This window comes from Thermobia domestica, chromosome 6 (assembly GCF_964235325.1).
Source record: "Thermobia domestica chromosome 6, izTheDome1.hap1.1, whole genome shotgun sequence".
Taxonomy (NCBI): domain Eukaryota; kingdom Metazoa; phylum Arthropoda; class Insecta; order Zygentoma; family Lepismatidae; genus Thermobia; species Thermobia domestica.
Genome location: NC_137459.1, coordinates 143,642,005 through 143,664,522, shown reverse-complemented (window position 1 = coordinate 143,664,522; position 22,518 = coordinate 143,642,005). Strand labels below are relative to the sequence as shown.

General features: G+C 36.2%; 1 protein-coding gene across 1 annotated transcript in view; it reads left to right on the top strand.

The window, feature by feature from the left end:
* The first annotated feature begins 1,014 nt into the window (after positions 1–1,014).
* Positions 1,015–22,518, top strand: part of LOC145688243 (uncharacterized) — a 152,687-nt gene continuing 131,183 nt past the window's right edge. The window contains exon 1 of the mRNA XM_081762178.1: positions 1,015–1,307. Within this exon, the coding sequence (XP_081618304.1) occupies positions 1,205–1,307 (103 nt within the window). The 5' untranslated portion in view covers positions 1,015–1,204. The remainder of the gene's footprint in view (positions 1,308–22,518) is intronic.

Here is a 22,518-nt window from a genome sequence, read left to right as displayed (position 1 = left end):
GTGAATTCGTGCAGGTCACATGTAGATACATCACTCAAAATAATTATAGGAAAAGTATAATTCTTTTACTAATTTCTTTCCTATTATTCTCTAAAAGATTTTCGCAGGGCGACACCACAGTACCACGTTTAGCATAGAAGAACTTCAAGGGAGCCACCAGAAGCAATTGTCGAAAAATTACAGTTCTTTTACGACCTACATATAAATAAGACATCCAGATGTATGGCATAAAAAGTCCAGAAACACAAACCAGCTTGTTCTAGGTGACCACTAAAAGCAAGGATGTTATCTAAGCGAGTCAGGTCAGGCGAATTTGGAGAGTCCGCCCGATAAATTGGAGGTGTATCCGATGGGTAGTGAAAACAAGTGAGTATTGACAATGATACGAGTTTCAATAGCACTTGTAATAGTTTCCTACTAGTAACGCTTCACTTGTAAACATAAAATACAGCATCTTTACACTGCGCTGAAATACATTTCCGGTTGAAAATACTATGTAATATATTCACTCACTAATTCTATCTGTCATAGTGTACTCCTGTACTTGTATTGATTTCAAACTACTAACCGTACACTTGTAAACCTAAAACACAACTGTAGTACTTTCCATTTCTTTCTGTCGTCCGCAGAAATTAGTTGTTTATAAACATGTAGCGCCTTAGGCAGAATCGTTTTGACGTATTATTAGCGTCATCCTAAAAGCCTGACTACTGCAGGAAACATAGTCGAACTCTTTAGTATAGGACTAATGATGCGTCAAGACGACTCTGCATAAAGCCTGTATTTTCATGCAATGTATTGAATTTTACCTGCAAATTTTCCAAAATGTGTGCCAAAACTTGACCCGCCTTATGCAGAGTCGTTTTGACATATGATTAGCATGATACTAAAGGTCTGACTACCTGCAGGAAACATATCTTAGTCGAACTCTTTAATATGCCGCTAATCACTCGTCATTACGTCTCTGCATAAGGCCCGACTAGTTCTCACGTATTAGTTGGCAACGCTGTTTAACTTTTAAGAAGAAGAAGAGGCTGGAATGAGTTTGTTGGAGGATGTGTGTGTTCAGTCAGTTATTTTCGAATAACAAAATTAGCAATTCAATTTAGAAATATGAAGATTGCAGTAAAAGTCTCTAGATGTGAAGTAGGTGGTGATGAAAGTACATGGAAACATAAATAAAATCGATGTGTAATGCAAGTAAATGATGTTGCCGTCCACCGGATATTTTCAAACCATACCCTGCCCTTTTTACGAAAGTGGCCTTTGTGAAAGACCTTATTGCCATTTTCGTCATGTTAAAAAAGGTAAGGATGGAACTATTATAATATAAATGTGTAATAAATATGTTGCTTCTTGTTGTTACCTATTGAGCTGATTTTGCACTGTGTGTGACTGCGTAGTTTACTTTGGTGTGCTCCAAGTAAAATTTGACAGTCACAATCACAGAACGAATGCGACAAGTGTCATCCTCAAACCAGCCACACGGGCCCTTCCTTTCGGATAATTTCTATCATGAATCTCAAATAATTGGGACTACAAATGAACTTCCTTTTTAAATCCATGTGAATCAAAATAACTCAGTCTAAATGTTTACTTTGAGAATATGCTTTTTGGGCTTAAGTTTAGAGTTAACCCTCCAGTTTTAAACCTACAAAATAGCAATTAAAACATTACACATTGTTAGGTTAGTTTAGGTTGGGGTGGGTTAGTTAGGTTTCCTGGTAAGACTGTAGTTAGACTAGAACAGCGACTGAAACCGGTTCTCATAAAAGCTTCAATTAGCACTTAAATTTAGAAATCCGTGGTTCTCATTAAACTTTAGTAGATTGTCTTCATTCTTACGTAATTCTGTGAAACTCAATGCGGAAATATCACATTCAACGCACCGATTCATCATCCTGTACGACTACCATGCTGCTGAATCATCGAAACCTTACGCGTGTTGGAAATAGTACCTACTCCTACGTATCTTTTCCCGTATTAAATATAACTTTACTGCCAAAGTTACCTAAACATCACATAAGAACGACAAATCAATCATTACTTCATACCTCATTTCTCCTGTAAATTTTCCTATTTTTTTTTTTTTATATAAAAAACGGAGGGGAACTCTAAACTTCTGCTTCTTGTGCCGCATAGTAGGTCCAAAATGTTAAGGCCTAGGTTAGGTTGTCATTTCTAGACCTACTCTGCGGCACTTAACGATATAATATCCCATTACGGGAAGGTCTAAAAACACAGGTTTCCCGTCATCCGTATAGGCTAGTCGTTAGGTTGGTTCCTTTCTGTACCAAAGTTTAAAATTTAATAATACTGCCGGGCGAGCGGCAGTGAGTGAAAGCGGGTTAGAGCCCCGCAAGGTACGTTGTCTTGTGTCTTTATTACAGCTAAATGGGAAGGGGAACCTGTGTTCTAGAACTTTGGGCAAATCTTTACTTTGACTCAAACAGTGACTGCAACCGATTCATCTGATCCGGTTCCCGGAGCACTTTAGGAATCATTCCTAAGCTGCTCCCGGAACAGGATCAGATGAATCGGTTACAGTTACTGTCCGAGTCAAAGTAATGTTGAATGTTAAGAATTATACTATAATTACAAGGGCCAAAATGTTACTAAACACAATTCCTAAAGTCTTCCGAGAAATCATTTCAGGTGAAGCGGTGACTATCAATTTTAGGATCTAAATGGGGGGCTACCGCCCCCCAAAACCCCCGCTCAAGTAAAAAAAAAAACATCCAAAAGAACAATAAATAATCAAACCACTACTATAAAGCTAACGGAAGACAGGAAAAAATAAAACACTCATCACTAATTATAAATCAGTGCAGCATGACAAAGAAAAATAAGTTACATCTCAGCAAGACAATAGGACAATCAGCAGCAAACCAAATACTTTGCCAGATACTCAAATACAAAACAAATCAAGAATAAAAATAATATCAATTAAAGAATAAAAACACTCACCGTTTCGCCATAGGAGAACACTTATGAATAGTGAACTCATAATTGCTGATTGCACACACGAAAAAATAAGATAGCAAGAACACATGCCCAATACTCAACTTCACATTACTGAAAAAAGTTCCTTTCCGCACAGACGTCGATTTATTAAAGCGAGCACACTTGCTATTATTACAAACAAGAAAAAACAATACACGCCCACTTTTACCATATGTCGGAAATATCTTCAGCTTTCGACCACAACCACGACAAGTTTTCTCCAACTCAATTAAACCAAAACCACAAAGTGCTGCAAAGTGATATGAGTTAATATCCGAATCTAATACAAACTTATTTAAAACCGACAAGTTCAAATTCTTTGTATTAAATCCATGAAACGGTTTCTCAATCGCATTTGCTAACTCGATCGTCGCCATTACACATGTTATCGCTGCGGAACAGTGCTTTGATAAACACTTTTTTTTTTTTTTTTTTTTAATAAATATATATGTTCTGTTACCTGGTGTTCGTTGTAATACATATTTGCATCAAAAGAGTGGATGACATTTAGAATCTCCCCCAACTCGTTTCATTGCTCCAAAACCGAGTACCTTGTTTTTGTTTAAATTGTGATGAAGACAACGAGCTTTGCGGGACTACTAACCCTTTCGCTCGCTCAGCTATATTTTGTGAAATACCATAAGATTGGCAGACTTTGGCCACTTGAAGGGTAACATGTTAATGATGTGTTTCTGACAGATCTGGTGTCAGAAGACTCCAAAACTATGGTAGCAGCAGCTTTGTAGGTACGTTTTAGTGGGCATATATTTTCCAGTAGTAAGGAAATAAATCATATGTGCACTTCCTAAAATGCATGTAATTACTGACCTCCCCGAACTTTTATGTGCAGAAAATGATGTATGCTTGATATAGAGTTCTGTAATTTGGAAGGGATATTGGTAGTGGATTATCTTTGAAAGGGGCGAACAGTGACTGGGTACTACGCAGGTCTTCTACGACAGCTGCGTGATAATATTCGGCAGAAGCGTCATGGGAAACTGACTGCAAGTGTGTTTGTCCATCAAAACAATGCCTCTAGCCACAAGTAAGTAATCGCAATCGCAGCAATTCAAGACTGCGGCTACGGATTGGTCTCCCACCCACGTTATTCGCCTCATTTGGCACCTTCTGACATTCATCTCTTTTTCCAAGCTCGAAAAGAAGTTGGAAGGTACTCATTTTGACACTGATCGTGACGTCATGGATGCCGTAGATGAAATTTTATACCTTTGTACAAATCTTTTTTTTTTACCACCGGCATTAACGCCCTTGAACGTCGATGGGCAAAATGTGTTGACTTGTTAGGGAACTATGATAAAAAGTAACATCATCCATAAACTCATTGCTGCTCCGTTCATAGATAGGCCTAGAACTTTTGTAACAACCATTATAATAGTGTCCCATAGTTCCTGAAATATCTAAGATGAATACCGACACTCGCAAGGTTGTTGTAAGTCCACATTCAGTTTCCATCGGCACGGTGGGTGAGAAAGGATGAAGAATAAAATATCCAAAATGACCGAGAATAGTGTCGAATCCATATTTTTCGGGGTCAGGAAAATGGCTGACCCGCTTGAAATAGCTTTTGAAACATAGTATGTACACTAATATGGTTTCTTTTTATAATTTCAATTCGATTAAAGTTTGTATTCTGTGGGAGTAGAGCATTTCTAAATTTATACTAAAAGTAGAGTATCTTACGGATTATTATCATTACACTTTCACTGAAATACGTGTCCTGAGGGGAAAGAGAATTGAAATATTTCCCGTGCAAAGAATGGGTAAAGACCTCGCGCCACGAGTAAACTCTATACAGAGGTAAGACGGGGTAAAGAGAGGCACGAAGGTCAACTCTATTTTCAGAATGTGAGGGTGGACAATGTTTTATGCTTGGCCTTTCTGCGTGGAAAAGATGTATCAAGGGTTGCCAGCACGGTATAGTGAATTTACAGTACATTGACCTTCTAAAATTTACCCGAGAAAATTACCAATCTGGAACCGCAATCATATTTTCAAATAATGAGCTACATTTTTTTTTCTTTGCATAGAGTGTTCTTTATTTATGTAATTCAGAAACTATGAATGCCTGAAGTAAGCGAACATAGTTGTAAGGCATAAGAGTCACAAGCCGGCTGGAAGGCCACGGTCCTCTAAAGATTGTGTCATCAGAAGGACAGTGTTTTATTATTATAGTTTTGTTTTGGTTGAAGAGCAATCGACTTTTTATGCGATTTTATACCTCATGTAAATTGAATTTTTCAGTTTAACGTCCCAGGGCTATGCCCGTAAGGCTAAGGGAGTCGACGATAAAGGTGCTGAATGATAATGGAAGAATTGGTGGAATGAGAAACGAGGGTACACATACAGACACGATGTTGTCCACCACCCTTACCTGGCTGGGGATCGAACCGAAGACACTACGCACCAGAGCTAAGCAGTCTATCACAAAGCCACCGTGCCTCCCTTTTGTACGTGTGAATGTGGAACTGAAATAAAAAGTAGTGTTACTTTCGGGGGGCAGTTGACTTCAGAGATATTCCAGTGTGGTATTCCCTCTGCTGCAAATTTTTTTAAAGACCAGAAATAAACATGTGTAACAGAAGTTTTTCCTCAAATATAAAAATATTAACCAAAGGAGTTTTTCAAAGAAACTCGAAAAGTAGCCATTTTTCAAGTTTATTTCTAGGCTATGTATCAGGGAAAATCTCGCCAAAATGTATTCAATGGTTCTTTGTTAAGTTCAATATTATTTACTACAGATATTTTCTTTTTCCAAATCTTAACAATTGGCCGATTCCATTTCAAATCGTCCAGGCAAACCACAATTGGTCCCCATCATAGTCTCAGATTTCATTTATTTTTTTATATATGGGATCCACATGCAATATTATTAGACCCATATTTTTTCTTTTTGCTGAAAAAAATTTTCCTTCGATATACAGCCTTCCAAAATGGCTGCCCTCCTCTCGGATTGCTCTAAGAATGGAAAAACATGTCAAATTAAAAGTTCTGTTGTAGAGGAACGAGTGTAGTTAGTAACATAATCGTAATACCAGGAAGAGTATAAAGCTGTATGTTTCGGTGGAGGGCCAAAATTCGTCTATTGGTTCAATAGGAATCGCGCAATTCACTTGCAATGTTGCCAACTTGGGTGAAATTTTTGCTAACTTCCAACATTTTTTTTCTGCCCTCACGAGCAATATCAACCATCTGCTTCTAGAATCAAAATCTACTCCATAAGGTCTCTTGAAGATGTAAAGGACTTACGTTTATGATTATTACATCCCACGTTATAGCATCATGAAAAGCTGAAAATTTCGTTATGACGCTATGTTTGGACGCCATTTTCTCAAAAAAAAAACACCTTTTAAAAATCTGAATTTTTTACAACTATTGGAGAAGTACCTAAGTATTTAATATCCGTTAACCGTTCATGCGGCTGCAGCCCCTAACATTCGCAATTAATTATTGAAATTTCAATTTTTGTACTTGAAATGTAAATATTTCCTATGGGCATTTAGATCCTATACACAAGGCGAATTGAAAGGGAGTATGAAATTTTTAAGAGATGAATCCTGACATCAAATCCAGTAGAAAAGTTCCTATAAACATGAGTCGAATTCCGCTTCGTTTTCGAGTTACAGGGTTTCCAACTCGGGACCCAAAATCGGCTCGCGACAATGGAAAATAAAATATAAATTTCGTTTTAAGTCAGAAACTGTGTGTTAAAGTTATGATGAAGTTCATAAAGTTGATTTGCATCAATATGATAATTTTTACGTACGTTGCAATTCGGTTAGCAGTGTTGTCAACTTCGAAGAACTTTTGTTTCCAAATGACACTACATGGTTTTTATTTGATATTTGGTATTCACTAATGATTGTAAACATCACATGAAGCACAATTTTCCCTACATCACCACAGTTTTCGAAAACTTACATGTATTTCATTAAAATGTTTTATCTCGTGCGTTATTGATAGTTTGAAACATTAAGTGTGAATTTCACTTGATGTTTGCCATCATTAGTAAAACCAAAATATCGAATAAAAACTACATCTGTGTAAGTTGTCATAATAATAATAATAATAATAATAATAAAAGAAGAAAATTTATCTTTTATTATTGCAAAACCTCTCGTAACTCCACGCATCGAGTTCTAACTTTTTCAAGAAGTTCTGCTGCAACCATGAAACAGTTTATTACGTGATTCAGTGCCGTGAACATCTTCTTAGTGTTCTCTGGAACCATGAAGATTGTTTTCACTAGTAACATAATATTGTAGTGTACTAGTTACAGTGTTTGTGTTAATAACTATGGAGAAGTCCTATTACAGTAAGGACAGTATTAAATGTGTTGATTATTTTAAAAGGCATAAGGTAATTGTATACAAAAAGAATTCTTGAGAAAAATTTTATCTTTCGGTAAAATATATGTATTGTGTACAGCGCGTCTGCCAAAGCGTAGTATTAGGAGAGAATGATTATTTGTGTAAAGCGTGCTTTGAATTATTACCGTGAACAACGTGAATGTCTGTGAGATATTGGTGACCACGAAAGAAGGTGTAAATATGAAATTATGCACCAGCAAGATAAAGAATTTGTTCCTCTGAATGCAGATTTGGAAACCATTAACCAGACATTTAGCATGCTAAACATGAATGTGTCGCCATTAAAAACAGCCGTTATCGGTGAAACCGAGACTACGGTGAAGGATTCACCTCTCAAAATTTTTCATACTGCCTTTCAAATCGCCTTGTGTACAGGACACAAATAATCATCCTCCCCTAATAGTACGTTTGGACAGACACGCTGTACGCAATCCATAATCAACATATTTAATACGGTCCTTACTGTAATAGGACTTCTCCATTGTTATTCACACAAACACTTAACTAGTGCAATACAATGTCATGCTACCAGTGAAAATTTTCATGGTTCCAGAGAACACAAGGACGATGTTCATCGACACCGAATCACACAAACACACTATCAATAACGCACGAGATAAAACCTTTTAATGAAATACATATGTTTTCGAAAACTGTGGTGATGTAGAGAAAATTGTGCTTCATGTGATGTTTACAACCATTAATGAATACCAAATATCAAATAAAATCCACATAGTGTCATTTGGAAACAAATAAAAGTTCTACCAAGTTGGTAACACTGCCAACCGAATTGCAATGCACGTAAAAATCATCATATTGATACAAATCAACTTTTTGAACTTTATCAATGCTTTAACACATAGTTTCTGATTTAACGCGAAATTTATATTTTATTTTCCATTGTCGCGAGCCGATTTTGGGTTCCGATTTGGAAACCCTGTAACTCGAAAACGAAGCGGAATTCGACTCATGTTTATAGGAACTTTTCTACTGGATTTGATGTCAGGATTCATCTCTCAAAAATTTCATACTCCCTTTCAATTCGCCTTGTGTATAGGATCTAAATGCCCATAGGAAATATTTACATTTCAAGTACAAAAATCGAAATTTCAATAATTAATTGCGAATGTTAGGGACTGCAGCCGCATGAACGGTTAACGAATATTAAATACTTGATATTTCTCCAATACATGTAAAAAATTCAGATTTTTAAAAGGTGGGGTTTCTGAGAAAATGGCGTCCAAACATGGCGTCATAATGAAATTTTCAGCTTTTCATGATGTAAGGTGGGATGTAACAATCAGGAACGTAAGCCCTTTACATTTTCAAGAGATCTTATGGAGTAGATTTCGATGCTAGAAGCAGATGGTTGACATTGCTCGTGAGGACAGAAAAAAAATGTTGGAAGTTAGCAAAAATTTCACCAAAGTTGGCAACATTGCGAGTGAATTGCGCGATTCCTATTGGACCAATAGACGAATTTTGGCCCTCCACCGAAACATACAACTTTATATTCTTCCTGGTATTACGATTATGTTACTAACTACACTCGTTTCTCCACAATAACATTTTTAATTTGACATGTTTTTCAGTTTTTAGAGCAATCCGAGAGGAATGCAACCATTTTGGAAGGCTGTATATCGAAGAAAAAAAAAATTTTTTCAGCAAAAACAAAAAATTTGGGCCTAATAATTTTCTATGTAGTTTCTTATTTTAAAAAATAAACTAAATCTGAGACAGTCGTGTGGTCCACCCTGGACGATTTGAAATGGAATCACTCAGTTGCTCATAACGTGTCAACCTTGAACTAGTCCTGAGTACAGCGTGTTCGTCACACGATGTCCTGTGCCCGAATGAAACGGCCTCCCCCGCGCCTGTGAAATCGACAGCTTGGACACGTGTGATATAACTACGTCAGAGTTTTTCTCGTGGCGCGAGGACAGTATTTCATCTAGTTTTCTAATATATTCTGGAATTTTTAGTCTATACTAGCTGAACCTGCGCTGTCTACTCAGCGCATAGTTCTATTATGAGCATGAATCTCCTTTCCGCTGTGCAGTGCACGTCTCCTTACTCACACAAGTAAAGGATAGGAGACTCGCAAAGAAGGTGAATTGCTATGTATAGATGTTGGAGTGGGTTTGTAGCAAATTTGAAGAAGTTACAGGATATCAGTTAGAAATATTTTTTTCTAATAAATCCATATCCGCCCGAGTACGCCTCATTTTGTCTCTTGAAGCCTTTGAAGTTGCCAGCATGCAATAGGTTTTGCCATTCAGATTTTAAAAGCTTGGGTTTTTGGGGTACTTTTTAGAATTTCAGTCAAGCAGCTACTCCATCATCACTATTTATTCTAGGATCATGGTTCATACCTCATACTTTTCAGAATAGAGCACACTTTGAAATGGTACCACTTACATTCCCATACCATACACCAGGAGAGGGAAAAATTGAGGGGAAAGGGGGAATTTCCGGGATTTTTTTTTTGGCACAGTTTGGGCACCTCTGGAACGGCCCTGTGTAAACGTAGAGATATGAAAAAAATCTGATAAATACTAATCGAAGGACTGAATACATGTACCAAATTTCAAGCTTCTATCTTGAATAGTAAGGGCGGGAAAATATTTATCAATAATCCCCACAATGCCCCAGATTACCGCAAAAGACCCTGATCTCAGGTAAAAAATTTCCTGACACGTCTACATTCATCCTAGAATAATGGTTCGTTCATCACCCTCTTCAGAATAGAACTGCCTTTCAAACGGTAACATTCACATGTCTCCATCGTGTATCTGAAGCGGAAAAATCGCGAAGAAAGGGATTTTTTTCGTTAAAATAGAGATACGAGGGCTCGGAAAAAACAGGCTTTTTTTTAAAAAAAATAACTCGGTTTTTTCTGCTTCGCTTTTTTGCTTGGGAAATTTTGAGCTTTTTTCAAAATTTTGCTTTAAATTGATAAAGCATACTTTGTTTCGCTTCTCTACAGCACAAGAACTCATTTGATTAGTGGTTGATGTAGATTATAATATAGAACCTCTAAAATAAACCATGAATTTCGAAAAGTTTTTTTAAAATTCTTAACATATTTTCATTATGAATTCCAAAGGATTAACCAATATATATATATATATATATATATATATATATATATATATATATATATATATATATATATAATAATTTTTTAACTTCTTATACACAAAAATAAGTCCTTTTTTTTAAAAAAAAGAAACACAAATAACTAGCAAAATTGTATGTAGTATTTTTACTTCAAAATATATCACCCTCTTTTCGAAACAAAAAATAAAACATGAGGGAAATACATTTATATGATAATCTTAAAAGCTGCACATCAAGAGCTTGGTTTCGGGTGGTTCTGCACATTCTTGAAATTTTTAAGTTTTAACTTTCATATACATTGTATGAATATTTCGAACAAATTTTTCATTCATTGATCACATACGTAATAATGTTACCACCTATCAGGTGCTTGGAATCTGGAAAATCGGTAAAAATTTCGAATTCTATAATGCACTGACTGTTTTTTAAGCTTGTTCAGAATGGGGAAAGTACCAAATTTTTTGTTAATGGATCATATGCGTAATAGACTGTTCATCTGATCGTGCGGTTTCCTAGACTTATAACCACCATCACGGTTTACCCAGTCCTGAAGGTTTCTGGATTTTTAACGACAGGAATTCAACATATCATTACGAAACTTTAAAAAAAAAAAAAAAAAATAATAATAATAATAATAATAATAAAATAATAATAATACAGTAAAACCTGTCTTCAACGGACCCTTTATTAAACGGAAAACTGTCTTAAACGGAAATATTTCACGGTCCCATGAATTTTGGAGAGCAAAACGTGTAAAACTCCCTTCATTAAGCGGAAACTGTGTTACGCGGACAACGGAAAGAAAAATAAACATTTAACGGAAAATTCTGGGTTCCGGACTACAGCGTTTAGAAGATGTTTAGACATTCTGTGAGACATAAATATTACACTGTCTGCGATAAAATATTCGTTCTTTTGTTAAATATTTCTGGACAGTGTTGACCTTCCCCAACCACTACTCATATTCACCCCCACAAATTGTCCTTAATCCCCGCAACTTGATCAAGAATCATACGGAAATTCGGAGAGAAGAAAACGAGATAGAGGAAGAAAAGGAATACGATACCGAGTTCCAAGAAGAGTGTAGAATAAATACATATCAAGATTCTCGCAGAAGTTTAAAGGAACTGCAAAAATTTGCCTTACGAAAAAATGATTCTGATTCACTTTGTATAATTTCTCAGGCTAAAGTGTATGCGGAAAGTCAAGCAGCCAAGCAGCAATGTACACAGAAAACCCTGCTTGGCTATTAGAAAAATAAAGAAAACGTCTGCATGGCATATTTTGTATTCATTTTAACTTTTTTGTGTACTTATTCGTAGAAGAAAGAAGTACTGTAATCGAACAATGTACTGGTACGTACAGCAATATATTTTCTCAGTATGCCCCTTTATAAGCACGTATTTAAAAAAAAGAAAGAAAGGAAAGATCTACCTCCACTAAACGGAAACCTGACTTTAACGGAAATTTTTGCAAGTCCCACTCGATTCCGCTAAAGACAGGTTTCACTGTAATAAAGGAATACATTTAAGAAAAGTGGAAAGAATCAATCACTGTCCCAAATCACAAGAAAGGCGACAAAACTGAATGTAATAATTATCGAGGCATTTCTCTTAACATTCTATTAACAAGATTGATTCCATACGCAGATGAAATTATTGGAGATTATCAGTGTGGATTTAGGGAAATCGATCAGCTATCGACCAGATATTTACTATTCGATAAATACTCGAAAAGAAATGAGAATACATTACCCAGTACATCAGCTGTTTATTGGTTTTAAAAAGGCTTACGACTCGGATAGGAGGGAAACATTGTACAACATTCTTACAGAATTCGGAATACCGAAAGAGCTAGTTAGATTAATTGAAATGTGTTTAAATGAATCCTAAAGTAAAGTAAGAGCAGAAAAAGTCTTGTCCATGAGTTTCCACGTTGAGAATGGCCTGAAACAAGGAGATGCGTGATCGCCATTATTGTTCAGCTTTGTTCCGGAGTACGCTATAAGGAAAATTAAAGATAGCAACCAGGCTCTAAAGCTGAATTGTGTTCACTAGGTTACGGCGTATGCTGATGCTGTAAATTTAATAGGGGATGATAGGGGAACAATAGAAAGAAATGCAGAGTCCTTAATAAACGCTTGCAGCGACATTGGTTTAGAAGTAAATGCAGAGAAAACTAAATACATGGAAGTTCACCGGGATCGTAATATGGCAAATTATGGATGCGTTAAAATACCAAATAATACTTTCGACAAAGTGGATACTTTCAAATATCTGGGATCAATATCACCAGACGAAAATCATATCCACAAAGAAATTAAATGTCGACTGAAACCAGGAAATTCGTGTTATTATTCAGTTCAAAGTATTTTGTCGTCGCGAATTCTGTCGAGGAATTTAAAGCATAAAATATATAAAACGATAATCACGCCTGTTGTTTTATGGTTGTGAAAAGTGGTCGCTTGAGGGAAGAACGCAGACTGAAAGTATTTGAAAATAAAATCCTGAGAGGAATATTCGGACCCAAGAAGAACGGGAATGAGGGAAACTTCATATCGAAGAACTGCGAATTTATACGGTTTACCAAACATCGTTACAGTCATCAAGTCTAATTAGGAGGCTCAGGTGGGCAGGTCATGCAGCCAGAATGGAAGAAGGTAGGAACGCTTTCAAAGTTTTAACTGGAAATCCAATCGGAAAACGTCCATTAGGAAGACTTGTAAGAGGTCACTGGTTCGTTTTATCTTAAAAGTTAATCTTCATAATAATTTACACGCCTTGTATCACTTTCTTAACTGACGTTTAATATTTGATCACTTGTAAGCGTACATAATCGACTTTTCTACACAAGATGTCTACCTATTAGTACAGTTATTTATGTCGTTACTATAGAAACATCAACACTTATTTTTGTTACTGATTACATAAATAATAATCTCTATATATCTTTCTTTCTCTTTTATACATTATAATGTTCACATAATTCGCCTCTGATCCCCTTTCTGAGAATAGGCACAGATTGCCAATGAAACATACAACGTTAGCGTTGTAGACTTACGCAGATGGCAGGACAATATTAAAATGGATCTCGCAGAAATAGGAATACAAAGTAAAAATTGGATCCAGTTGGCTACGGATTGAAGTCAGTGGAGAGCTTTTGCGAACGCGGCGTTGAACTTTGGGATTCCATAGGCCATAGAGATAGAGAGAGAATATATTTAAGTTAAGCACAACCATGAGTGAGTGGTTAGCTTTTGCGCTTCTATCGGGAAGTCCGAGATTCAACCCCGCATTCGACCATTTTGACAAAAGTTTTTTCTTAATTGTATCTGTGAATGTAGAGATAATGCGTGTACTGTGAGTTTTGGCCGACTTCCTTTCTTATCGTTTTTAAATCGTTGTTATTACTAATTACCAGCAGTGACGGATTTGTGAAGGGGGTTAGGATGGGGATGTTTTACGGGTGAAGGTTGTACCCCAAAATTACAGAATTTCTAAAGCAAACGAAATATTTATTATGCCTTTACTCATAAACTTCAAGCTTTTATCAAATAAAAATTAGGAATTTTTAGAAAAAAACAAACATTAAGCAGAGAAACACCTCCCAAAATACTTTTCTGAATCCGCTCTGATTGTTTGTATAAAATGGTATTCAAGTTTGTATCCGGAAGATTATTGCTAAATCATTGCACAGCTACAGTATAACATAATGTGGAAGTACGCTTTGACAAATATACTGACAAACGTACGCTCTGACGGGTATATTGAAAAACAAGATTTAACTTATGTGCTAGAAGCTAGAGTAGGCCTACTAATCTCTAGGAAATGAAACACGGATAACTAAAAAGAAATGATGTAGAAAAGAAAAAATGTCGATAACTCAGAAGTTAAAATAAAGTTAAATATCTTCTACAGTTGCCCTCAAATATTACGTACTTTATGTTTACTTTAATTCATAAAACATGTGTTCCATCCATCATGATGGTGAATTCCAGAGCAAAATATAGCATTTAGGTCATGAAATCTTATTTAACTTTAGAGTATATATAAGAAAGCTATTTAAATAGAAAAATCATGAAAATGAAAAAAGCCAAAATTTCCAAAATTCTCGTTTTTTTTTTCAAAACAGCCGGCTTTTTATGTGCAAAAAGCCATCGATTCAAAAAAAGCCGGCTTTTTTTTTTCATCTCTAGGTTAAAATATCCCTTTTTAAAACTTTTTGCCGCTCTGGACTCTCCCTGTGTGAAAATAATCTGATAAATCGGTGGAGTGAATGTTTGTACAAAATTTCAGTGTTCTAGGTGCAAAAGTAAGCCTGCCATAAAATAATAAAAATAAGCCTAACCAAAAACAAAATTTTTTCAGGATGTCAGCTGAAAAATTTCCTGAGACATCCATATTCATCCTAGAATAATGGTTCGCCCATCATTCTCTTCAGAATAAAACTGCCTTTCAAACGGTACTATTCACATGTCTCCATCATGTATCTGAGGCTTCAGAATAGCGAAAAAGGAGATTTTATGTTAAAACCATTTTTTTTTTTTTTTACCTTTTTGCCCCTCAGGTCCCCCCTGTGCTAACTCAGAGATCTGAAAAAATCTGATAAATACTACTAGGTGGACTGAATAATTGTGCGTAATTTCAGTCTTCTAGATGCAAAAGTAAGCCTGCCAAAAAATAATGAAAATAGGCCTACCAAAAGAAAATATGTTTTTTAGTTATGACGTCATCACCTCCTATGTCTAGACGCTGGAAGGCGTGAAACCATACGTAACGCGTTCTACAATGCCTCTAGACTTAAAAAAAAAAAAAAAAAAAAAAAAAAAAAAACAGCCGTATGGTTCAAGTTGTACGACCATAAAATCGTAAAAGGGTTAAGTAAAGTGCCTGCAATGTCCGTCAACCCGCCATACATAACTTATCTACTGGTTGCCTAACCGCAGTTTAGGCTGCAACAATGTTAATCTTATGGACTCAAGACGGCCCCTAAAACATTGAATAGAACGATAACGACACGGATTTGAAAATTTGAATGAGAACTGGACAATCTACACAAAATTTGGAATCGACCAGCGAAAACGGCACGTTTCTAGCATTTGTAGTTTTCGAGATCTCATTGTCGAAAGGATTGGCGACAAACATATAAACCTAGCATTTTAATGTATAAGACTAGCTGAACCTGCGCTCTTTACATAGCGCATCATTCATATACGAGCATGAATCTCCTTGTTATTCCTCACATCTGTACATGTCCCTTTGCAGACGCAAGTGAAATAAGTCTTGGTAAAAATCGGCAAGAGATACCGTAAAGGGGATTTTTTTTGCGATTACTTTTTCCAATATCTCGTACCGTTTGCAAGATTTGAGCCTAATTCAGGTTGCAGTTTTTAATTCATGTATGATCTGTGTTTTCTTTCTTCTTGCATGTAGTATGTAATAAGCAAATACATAAACTAAGTAACTCTATGGCCTATGGAACCCGGAGGCTCAATACCGCGTTCACAAAAGCTCTCCACTGACTTCTATCCTTAGCCAATTGGATCCAGTTTCTATTTTGTATTCCTATTTCTGCGAGATCCATCTTAATATTGTCCTCCCATCTGCGCCAAGGTCTTCCTAGTGGCCGTTTTCCGGCTGGTCTTCCAGTTAAGATTTTGAAAGCGTTCGTTCTTTCTTCCATCCTGGCTACATGACCTGCCCACCTGAGCCTCCTAGATTTGATGACTAACAATGTTGGATAAACTGTATAAATTATGTAGTTCCTTGTTATGAAGATTCCGCCATTCCCTATTCCGTTTCTCTTGGGTCCGAATATTCGTCTCAGGATCTTGTTCTCAAATACTTTCAATCTATGTTCTTTGTTCCGAGTAAGAGAGCATATTTTGCAACCATACAGCACAACAGGTATGATTATCGTTTTATACATTTTAAAATAAGCTTATACATTACACATACAATCAATTATAATGTCAGTGATATATGGTGTTCATGGGGAAAACACTCCAAACAATAAAGATTCAACTTGGTTATCCTTTGTTTTTCATTATAATTTGGCCATGAAACAAACACCTGAGAGATATGCAACCCCTATATACAATTAATGGTGTTGGAATGTATAATAGGTAGGATATGATGCTTTAGTTTTTTTTTAATTCAACACTTCCAGTGTACCCGTAAAAATGTAATAAATAAATAATGGCCATGTTTTTTTTTTTTTTAATATTGAGTTAGAACTGGACAATACGAAAAATTTGAACGATCAGTGAAAACGTCATCTTTCTAGAGCCTGTAGTTTCCGAGATCTCACTGTCGAAAGGATTTGCCACAAACATATACCCTGTAAACGTCCACAAACCTATAGTGTAAAAAACTCCAGAGATGGAAGCACAATTCATTTGCATTTATTTCGGAGAAGACTTATTAAAATGCAAAGGCTTTGAACAATAATTTAAAAGGATGAACTTTGTGAAAAAGATCTCTTTAAGTAATTTATTTAAAGTACACCTTTTTAAAAATATTTGTCTTTGTTATAAACGTGAAATCACAAATAACCGTAAATCAAAGGATTGAAAGCTAAAGTTATAGGTTGGAGCTCAGTCGCTCTTAATTGCTATTGTAGCATTTAATAGATAGATTATAAAATTGAAAATGACTATGTTTGTGACTCTTAATCTGTTAAACCGCCCGACCGATCTCGATCAAATTTTTAACGTAGATGCGGTTGTGGCCTGGGAGTGTTTTTAACTATTCACTTTGACGTTAGAACTTAGGGTTGGAGGGGGACATAGAAAAGATAAACAAAGCATGATCACTCTTGAACCACCCAACCGATCTCGATCATATTTTCAACATAGATGAGGTTCGGGCCTGGAATGGTATTTATCTATTCACTTTGACGATAGAACTTAGGGGATGGGGAGGAAGGAGTTGAAAAATAAGTAAAACTTAACTGCTGAACCAAACGATCAATCTCGGTCAAATTTTTAACGTAGATGAGGTTCGGGCCTGAGATGTTCTCTGTCATTTCAATTTGACGGTAAAACTTTGGGGAGGGGCAGGAGGAGGAGATATATAAAAATAAATAAAACTTAATAACTCTTGAACCACAGGAACAATCTCGATCAAATTTTCAACCTAGATGAAGTTCTAACATGAGATGATTTTTGTCATATCACTTTGACGATGTAGCTTTAAGGAGGGGGAAAGACATTTACTAATTATCGAAACTGACCGATATTAGTGTCGAATCTATAGTTTCTGAAGTCGCTGAGATGAACAGTGACACTTCTGATGCCTTTTAAATCCAAATTTAGCCCCGGAAATTGTGGGAGGGAAGGGGGGATATATAAAAATCATCGAAAATGACCAATATCAAGGAGCGCTTAGTAATGGTGAATAGTGACTGACTAACAAAACATATTACTATATTCCTTAATTTAACTCATTGAAGCGGGTAATTGATGCTACTGTAAACTAAAAGTGTATTGAAAATACTGAAAATAAAATGAACGTTACGCTACAACGAAAGTAGGTCTTGGAGCGATCGTCTTTCGTAGCTTTTCAGTTCATTTTTGTTAGTGAAGTTTACTTTTTCTTCTTCTTTTTCAGTATAAATTTCAAATCGTCTCTCTTTTAAGGATCTTTTTAAAGGCGTTAATCTCTAATCTGAAGTAGGCACTTTTTTTTTTTCAAATATGAGAAACATACATTATTTTGATTAATATTTTTTCTCCATTTTATAACATTGTTATTTTATTTTTCCATGTCGTTAATTTTGTCAATTACATTTTACATTAACTTTCACAACTCGAATTGATTTATTTAATTTTAATCGTTACTTTCTTCTGATATTAACTTTTAATTTTGGTGCCTTCCATTTCAACTCAGGCACAAAAAAAAAAAAAAAAAAAGTACCATCACCACCTCAGATATTGTTGAAACTTTTTTTTATAGCAACTAGACACGTTTTTAAGAGATCCATATTTTTTTTTTTTTTTTTTTTTTTTGTTTTGTCGAAAAAAATTTCCCGCGAAGTAATGGCCCATCAAAGACGGGGAGTACAATTTATGAATTGTAGAAGACATGGAAAATTGTCAACTTCTGAGCCCCACCATTCAGCTATGGAGACAGGTAAAGTTATAATTCTTGTTGTGGTATGTGCATAGGTACATAAATAAACTATATTTTATTATAGTTTGGTTTGCGCATGCGCATCTTTTTGTAGATAAATTAACAAATGAACGTCAGTTTATCTGAAAAGTCGAAGTTTGCGAATTTTTTTCGAGCACTTCCGGTTCGAATTTTAAAATTCTGTTTTCACGGTTGATAGGAGCTAGTTACCCGCTTTCCGAAAAAAAAAATGTATCGCTTGTGTGCAACCGTTTTTTCGCAAACAAATCGAGAAATTGCAAAATTTTCAAAAATTGCCATTTTTGGGCGCCATTTTCTCGAAAACGCCATCTTTTAAAATTTTGAAATTTTGTCATGAATAATGAACACACCAAATACCATTCTCGACCAATGCTTCATGAATTAACTACAGCCTTTTGAAGTTAGCGAGGTTTCGTTAACTTTGATGTCACAGTTAGCAACACTGGAAACAATAAAAGTGCAATGATTTGATGATGTTTGTGGTTCGCATTCATTAAATGAAGAATAAAAGGATTTCTTGACTGGTTTTTATTATTTTTATCAAAAGGCCTCTCTGAAATAGTAAAATGATCCTCCCCCTACTCCGCTGTTTTCTTAAACCGAAGTAACCTGAGATGGAAATTACGATTACGAAACACACAAATTTGAAGTTCACTTACTTAAAATGGTCTTCGGAAACAAAATTTCAGTGATTTTTTTTTTTTTTTCACATGACCAATCATTTGCTTGCTTGGTGTCCTCTTCGCTAATAGCATGTAACCGAGCAGATGCCCAATAGGTGTTGAGGTGCACTCACAACTCGTCCAGGGTTGTATCCAGGGTGACGATCGCCTCCCCCCCCCCCCCGAAGAAGAAACTTCCTTATTTTATATATAAATAAAACCCATCCCAGAGTTTGGAACCCTTAAAAGTAGCTCTAAGTAGCAGTATTACAACCGCGCCCCCGGAAGTCCGTTCTGGATCCGTCCCTGCGTAGCACATTGTCGATAGTCACAAAACACTTATTTTCACTTCTCTTATGGTCTCCTGGAAACCTGTACCGTGCTGAAGGTCCATGTGGAAGGCTAAACAGCACTTCAATTTCACCTAACTCATTATTCATTCATAATATTTCTGCTACGCATCACTGGTCATCATACGTATATGTATGTAACAAAAGCTCCTTTTTTCAAACTTCTTAAATCTACACTTTAAATTGCAGAAGCTCGATTTTGGGGGAAGTATGAAGTTAGTTCATACTGACCCGTTACTGCCATAAAAACTTCGCCATTTTCCGAAAGCCAAAGGTGACTTCGTTGAATACCAATTACCGATCGCACACTTTTCCTATTCTTGCTTTTTTTTTTCTTCTTCCGGTAGTTGTCGAATTCAGTTCCAGGCAACAAAACGAGAGTAATACCCGGAGTTTTTACTTGCACTATACTCACGAATTCTTCTGCGGTTTTAATGCTGTGTATATATTTTCGCCTAAGGTTATGCCGCGTTGCCTCATTCTTTACACCCACCCCCTCCAATACCGTCGCAAAGACTCTTGCATGGCCGGTTTCACTGGAAAAACACTGGTTTATCAGACCTGTCTGCATCTCGATCAGCTGAAAGCGATTTTTAAAGCAACATCATCAGAAATCACTTGACACGGTTTGGGAAATTGTAGACACTTATTTTTACGTATTCGAACCTTTTCTATAACCTATATTTTCTCTTTTCTTCGAGTATTTTTAGAATCTTGTCTATGGCTATGAGTAGATGAGCCGAATCGTGTTTTGTCGTCGCTTATTACACCAAAACTGTCAGTTGTTTCATATTCCGGTGATAACTGAATTTCACTTTGCAGAATATCTGTCCAGTTTTCAATGAAGTCCATATGAAGTAAAATAGAATTTGTATATTGAAATTTTATACGATGCTTTTCGGTAGGAATTAATTCTCTTTGGATTTTCTTGATGTAGTCATGAATTACAGATCTTACTGTTAAACCAGCAATGTACGATACGAAAACAGACAGCGGCACAGTTTTTTAACGAGATCATTGTTTTCCCATATGGCATACGTAACACTCATTTTTATCAGGATCAATAATTAAAGACTCCACACTTATTCCTTCCACTCCAAGACATTCACCACATTAGGCCTGCAACCAGCCACAGAGGTTTGAGGGGGGCATGAATATGTTAGGGGAGCAAATCATTAAAAATTCTCTTATAAATAGCTAAATTGTGTTTTTTGTATTAATAATAGCATTTTGTGTTAAGGTCTGGAGGAGACACGAAAAGTTTAGGGAGGCCAGGCCCCCTAGGCCCTCTCTGGTTGCGGGCCTGCACTATATTCCTGAAGAAGACAACTGTCATTTTCTACGGATCATACTGCTAAAGGAAATAGGTCACTCATGATAGCTTCAATACAGGCTGCACCTTTGATTTGTTGCAACGCAGTAGCAGCTAACTTAAAATTTGCACAATACACACACACACACACTTCCCTCGCAGATTGCGGACCAGGGTGCGAAATCCCGGGGGGGACGGGAGGGATTTCCCCCAAAAAAATGTCATACTTGCGTTTCCCCCCCACCAAAATATGTAAGGGGGGACACCTTAATATGAAAATATAAGTAGGTCTATAATGAAAATTTTCAACAAACAATAAATTTGAATGCATGCCTGTTTTTTAAAAAAACGTAGTTTAGTTGTAAAGGTATCAGGTGTTTTGTCGGCTGTTTCGTTGTGACAAGATGGAGACATTTATTCTCTAGCGTGCCAGTTGCGTGAAAAACTGGTAAAATTTCTTAAACAGTTGACGAATCTACAAACAGGTTTGCGGATAAGCACGTGCTGATTGCCACGGGTGCTGACTGCCACAGCCAATTATTGGTGCTGATTGCCACGACTGGCGCTGATTGCCAATATCAAGGTGTTGATTGCCGCGATTGCGTGCTGACTGCCAGAAGCCTGAGAGAAAGTTGATAGACGTAACATTACTGGACGCCAAGAAGCATGAAAGAAACGTGATGAACCTTAGGATCGTGTTGTTGCGAACAACTCCTAACAAACTTAAACAGGTCTCTGTATGTACTTTGTTTTGTCAGGGAACGGTGCGTACAAAATTGGTACGATTTATGTATTCTCACTTGAACTCGCTATGTCAGCATGAACTGTATACATCTGCGCAAATTGTTTTGAGCAGCTCTTTAAAGTTCCATCAAAAAAACACTGCTGGCTGTTCCTCACAAGGGAAGTCCGGGAGAAAGCACTCACCTGCAGAGAAATTAAGCTTGTCATTTGAAACCCTAATTCACTTTGATTACAACAAGCTAATAAAATCCATATGCGGTTGAGAACTGTTCGAGATATTCAACTTGAAAGTTTATATGAGAAAATGAGGATATGCACATTATACGCGTTAAGTACAACATGATTAGTGACGAATATTGACATACGAATTGAAAGCTATCGGAAGTATTAAAAAAAAAAAAAAAAAAAAGCAATAACTAACGGATTTGTTAGATACAATTAGCCATTATATTGTTCACATTAATGATAGGTTAGAAATTAAAATTGATCACTGTTGTTCTTCTGTTTTATGAAGAAATGACGCAGGCAAAAGACTCCCTTGCACCATGAACATTTTATATGTGCAATTGCGTTGCATCCGTCAAGGGAACCAAAGCAAAATTTCAAATTAGACAAGTGATTCAAAAGTAATAGGCCTATAATTTGTTCGTAACCTGCCTTTAGAACGCAAACTGAAACAATCCAATGTATCGCAGTGGTCGGAAATGATTCGTATGGACACGAACTGTATTTGATTGTTTCGTTGGCACATCATAACGTCCGAATGAAAAAGTTTCATACTATGCA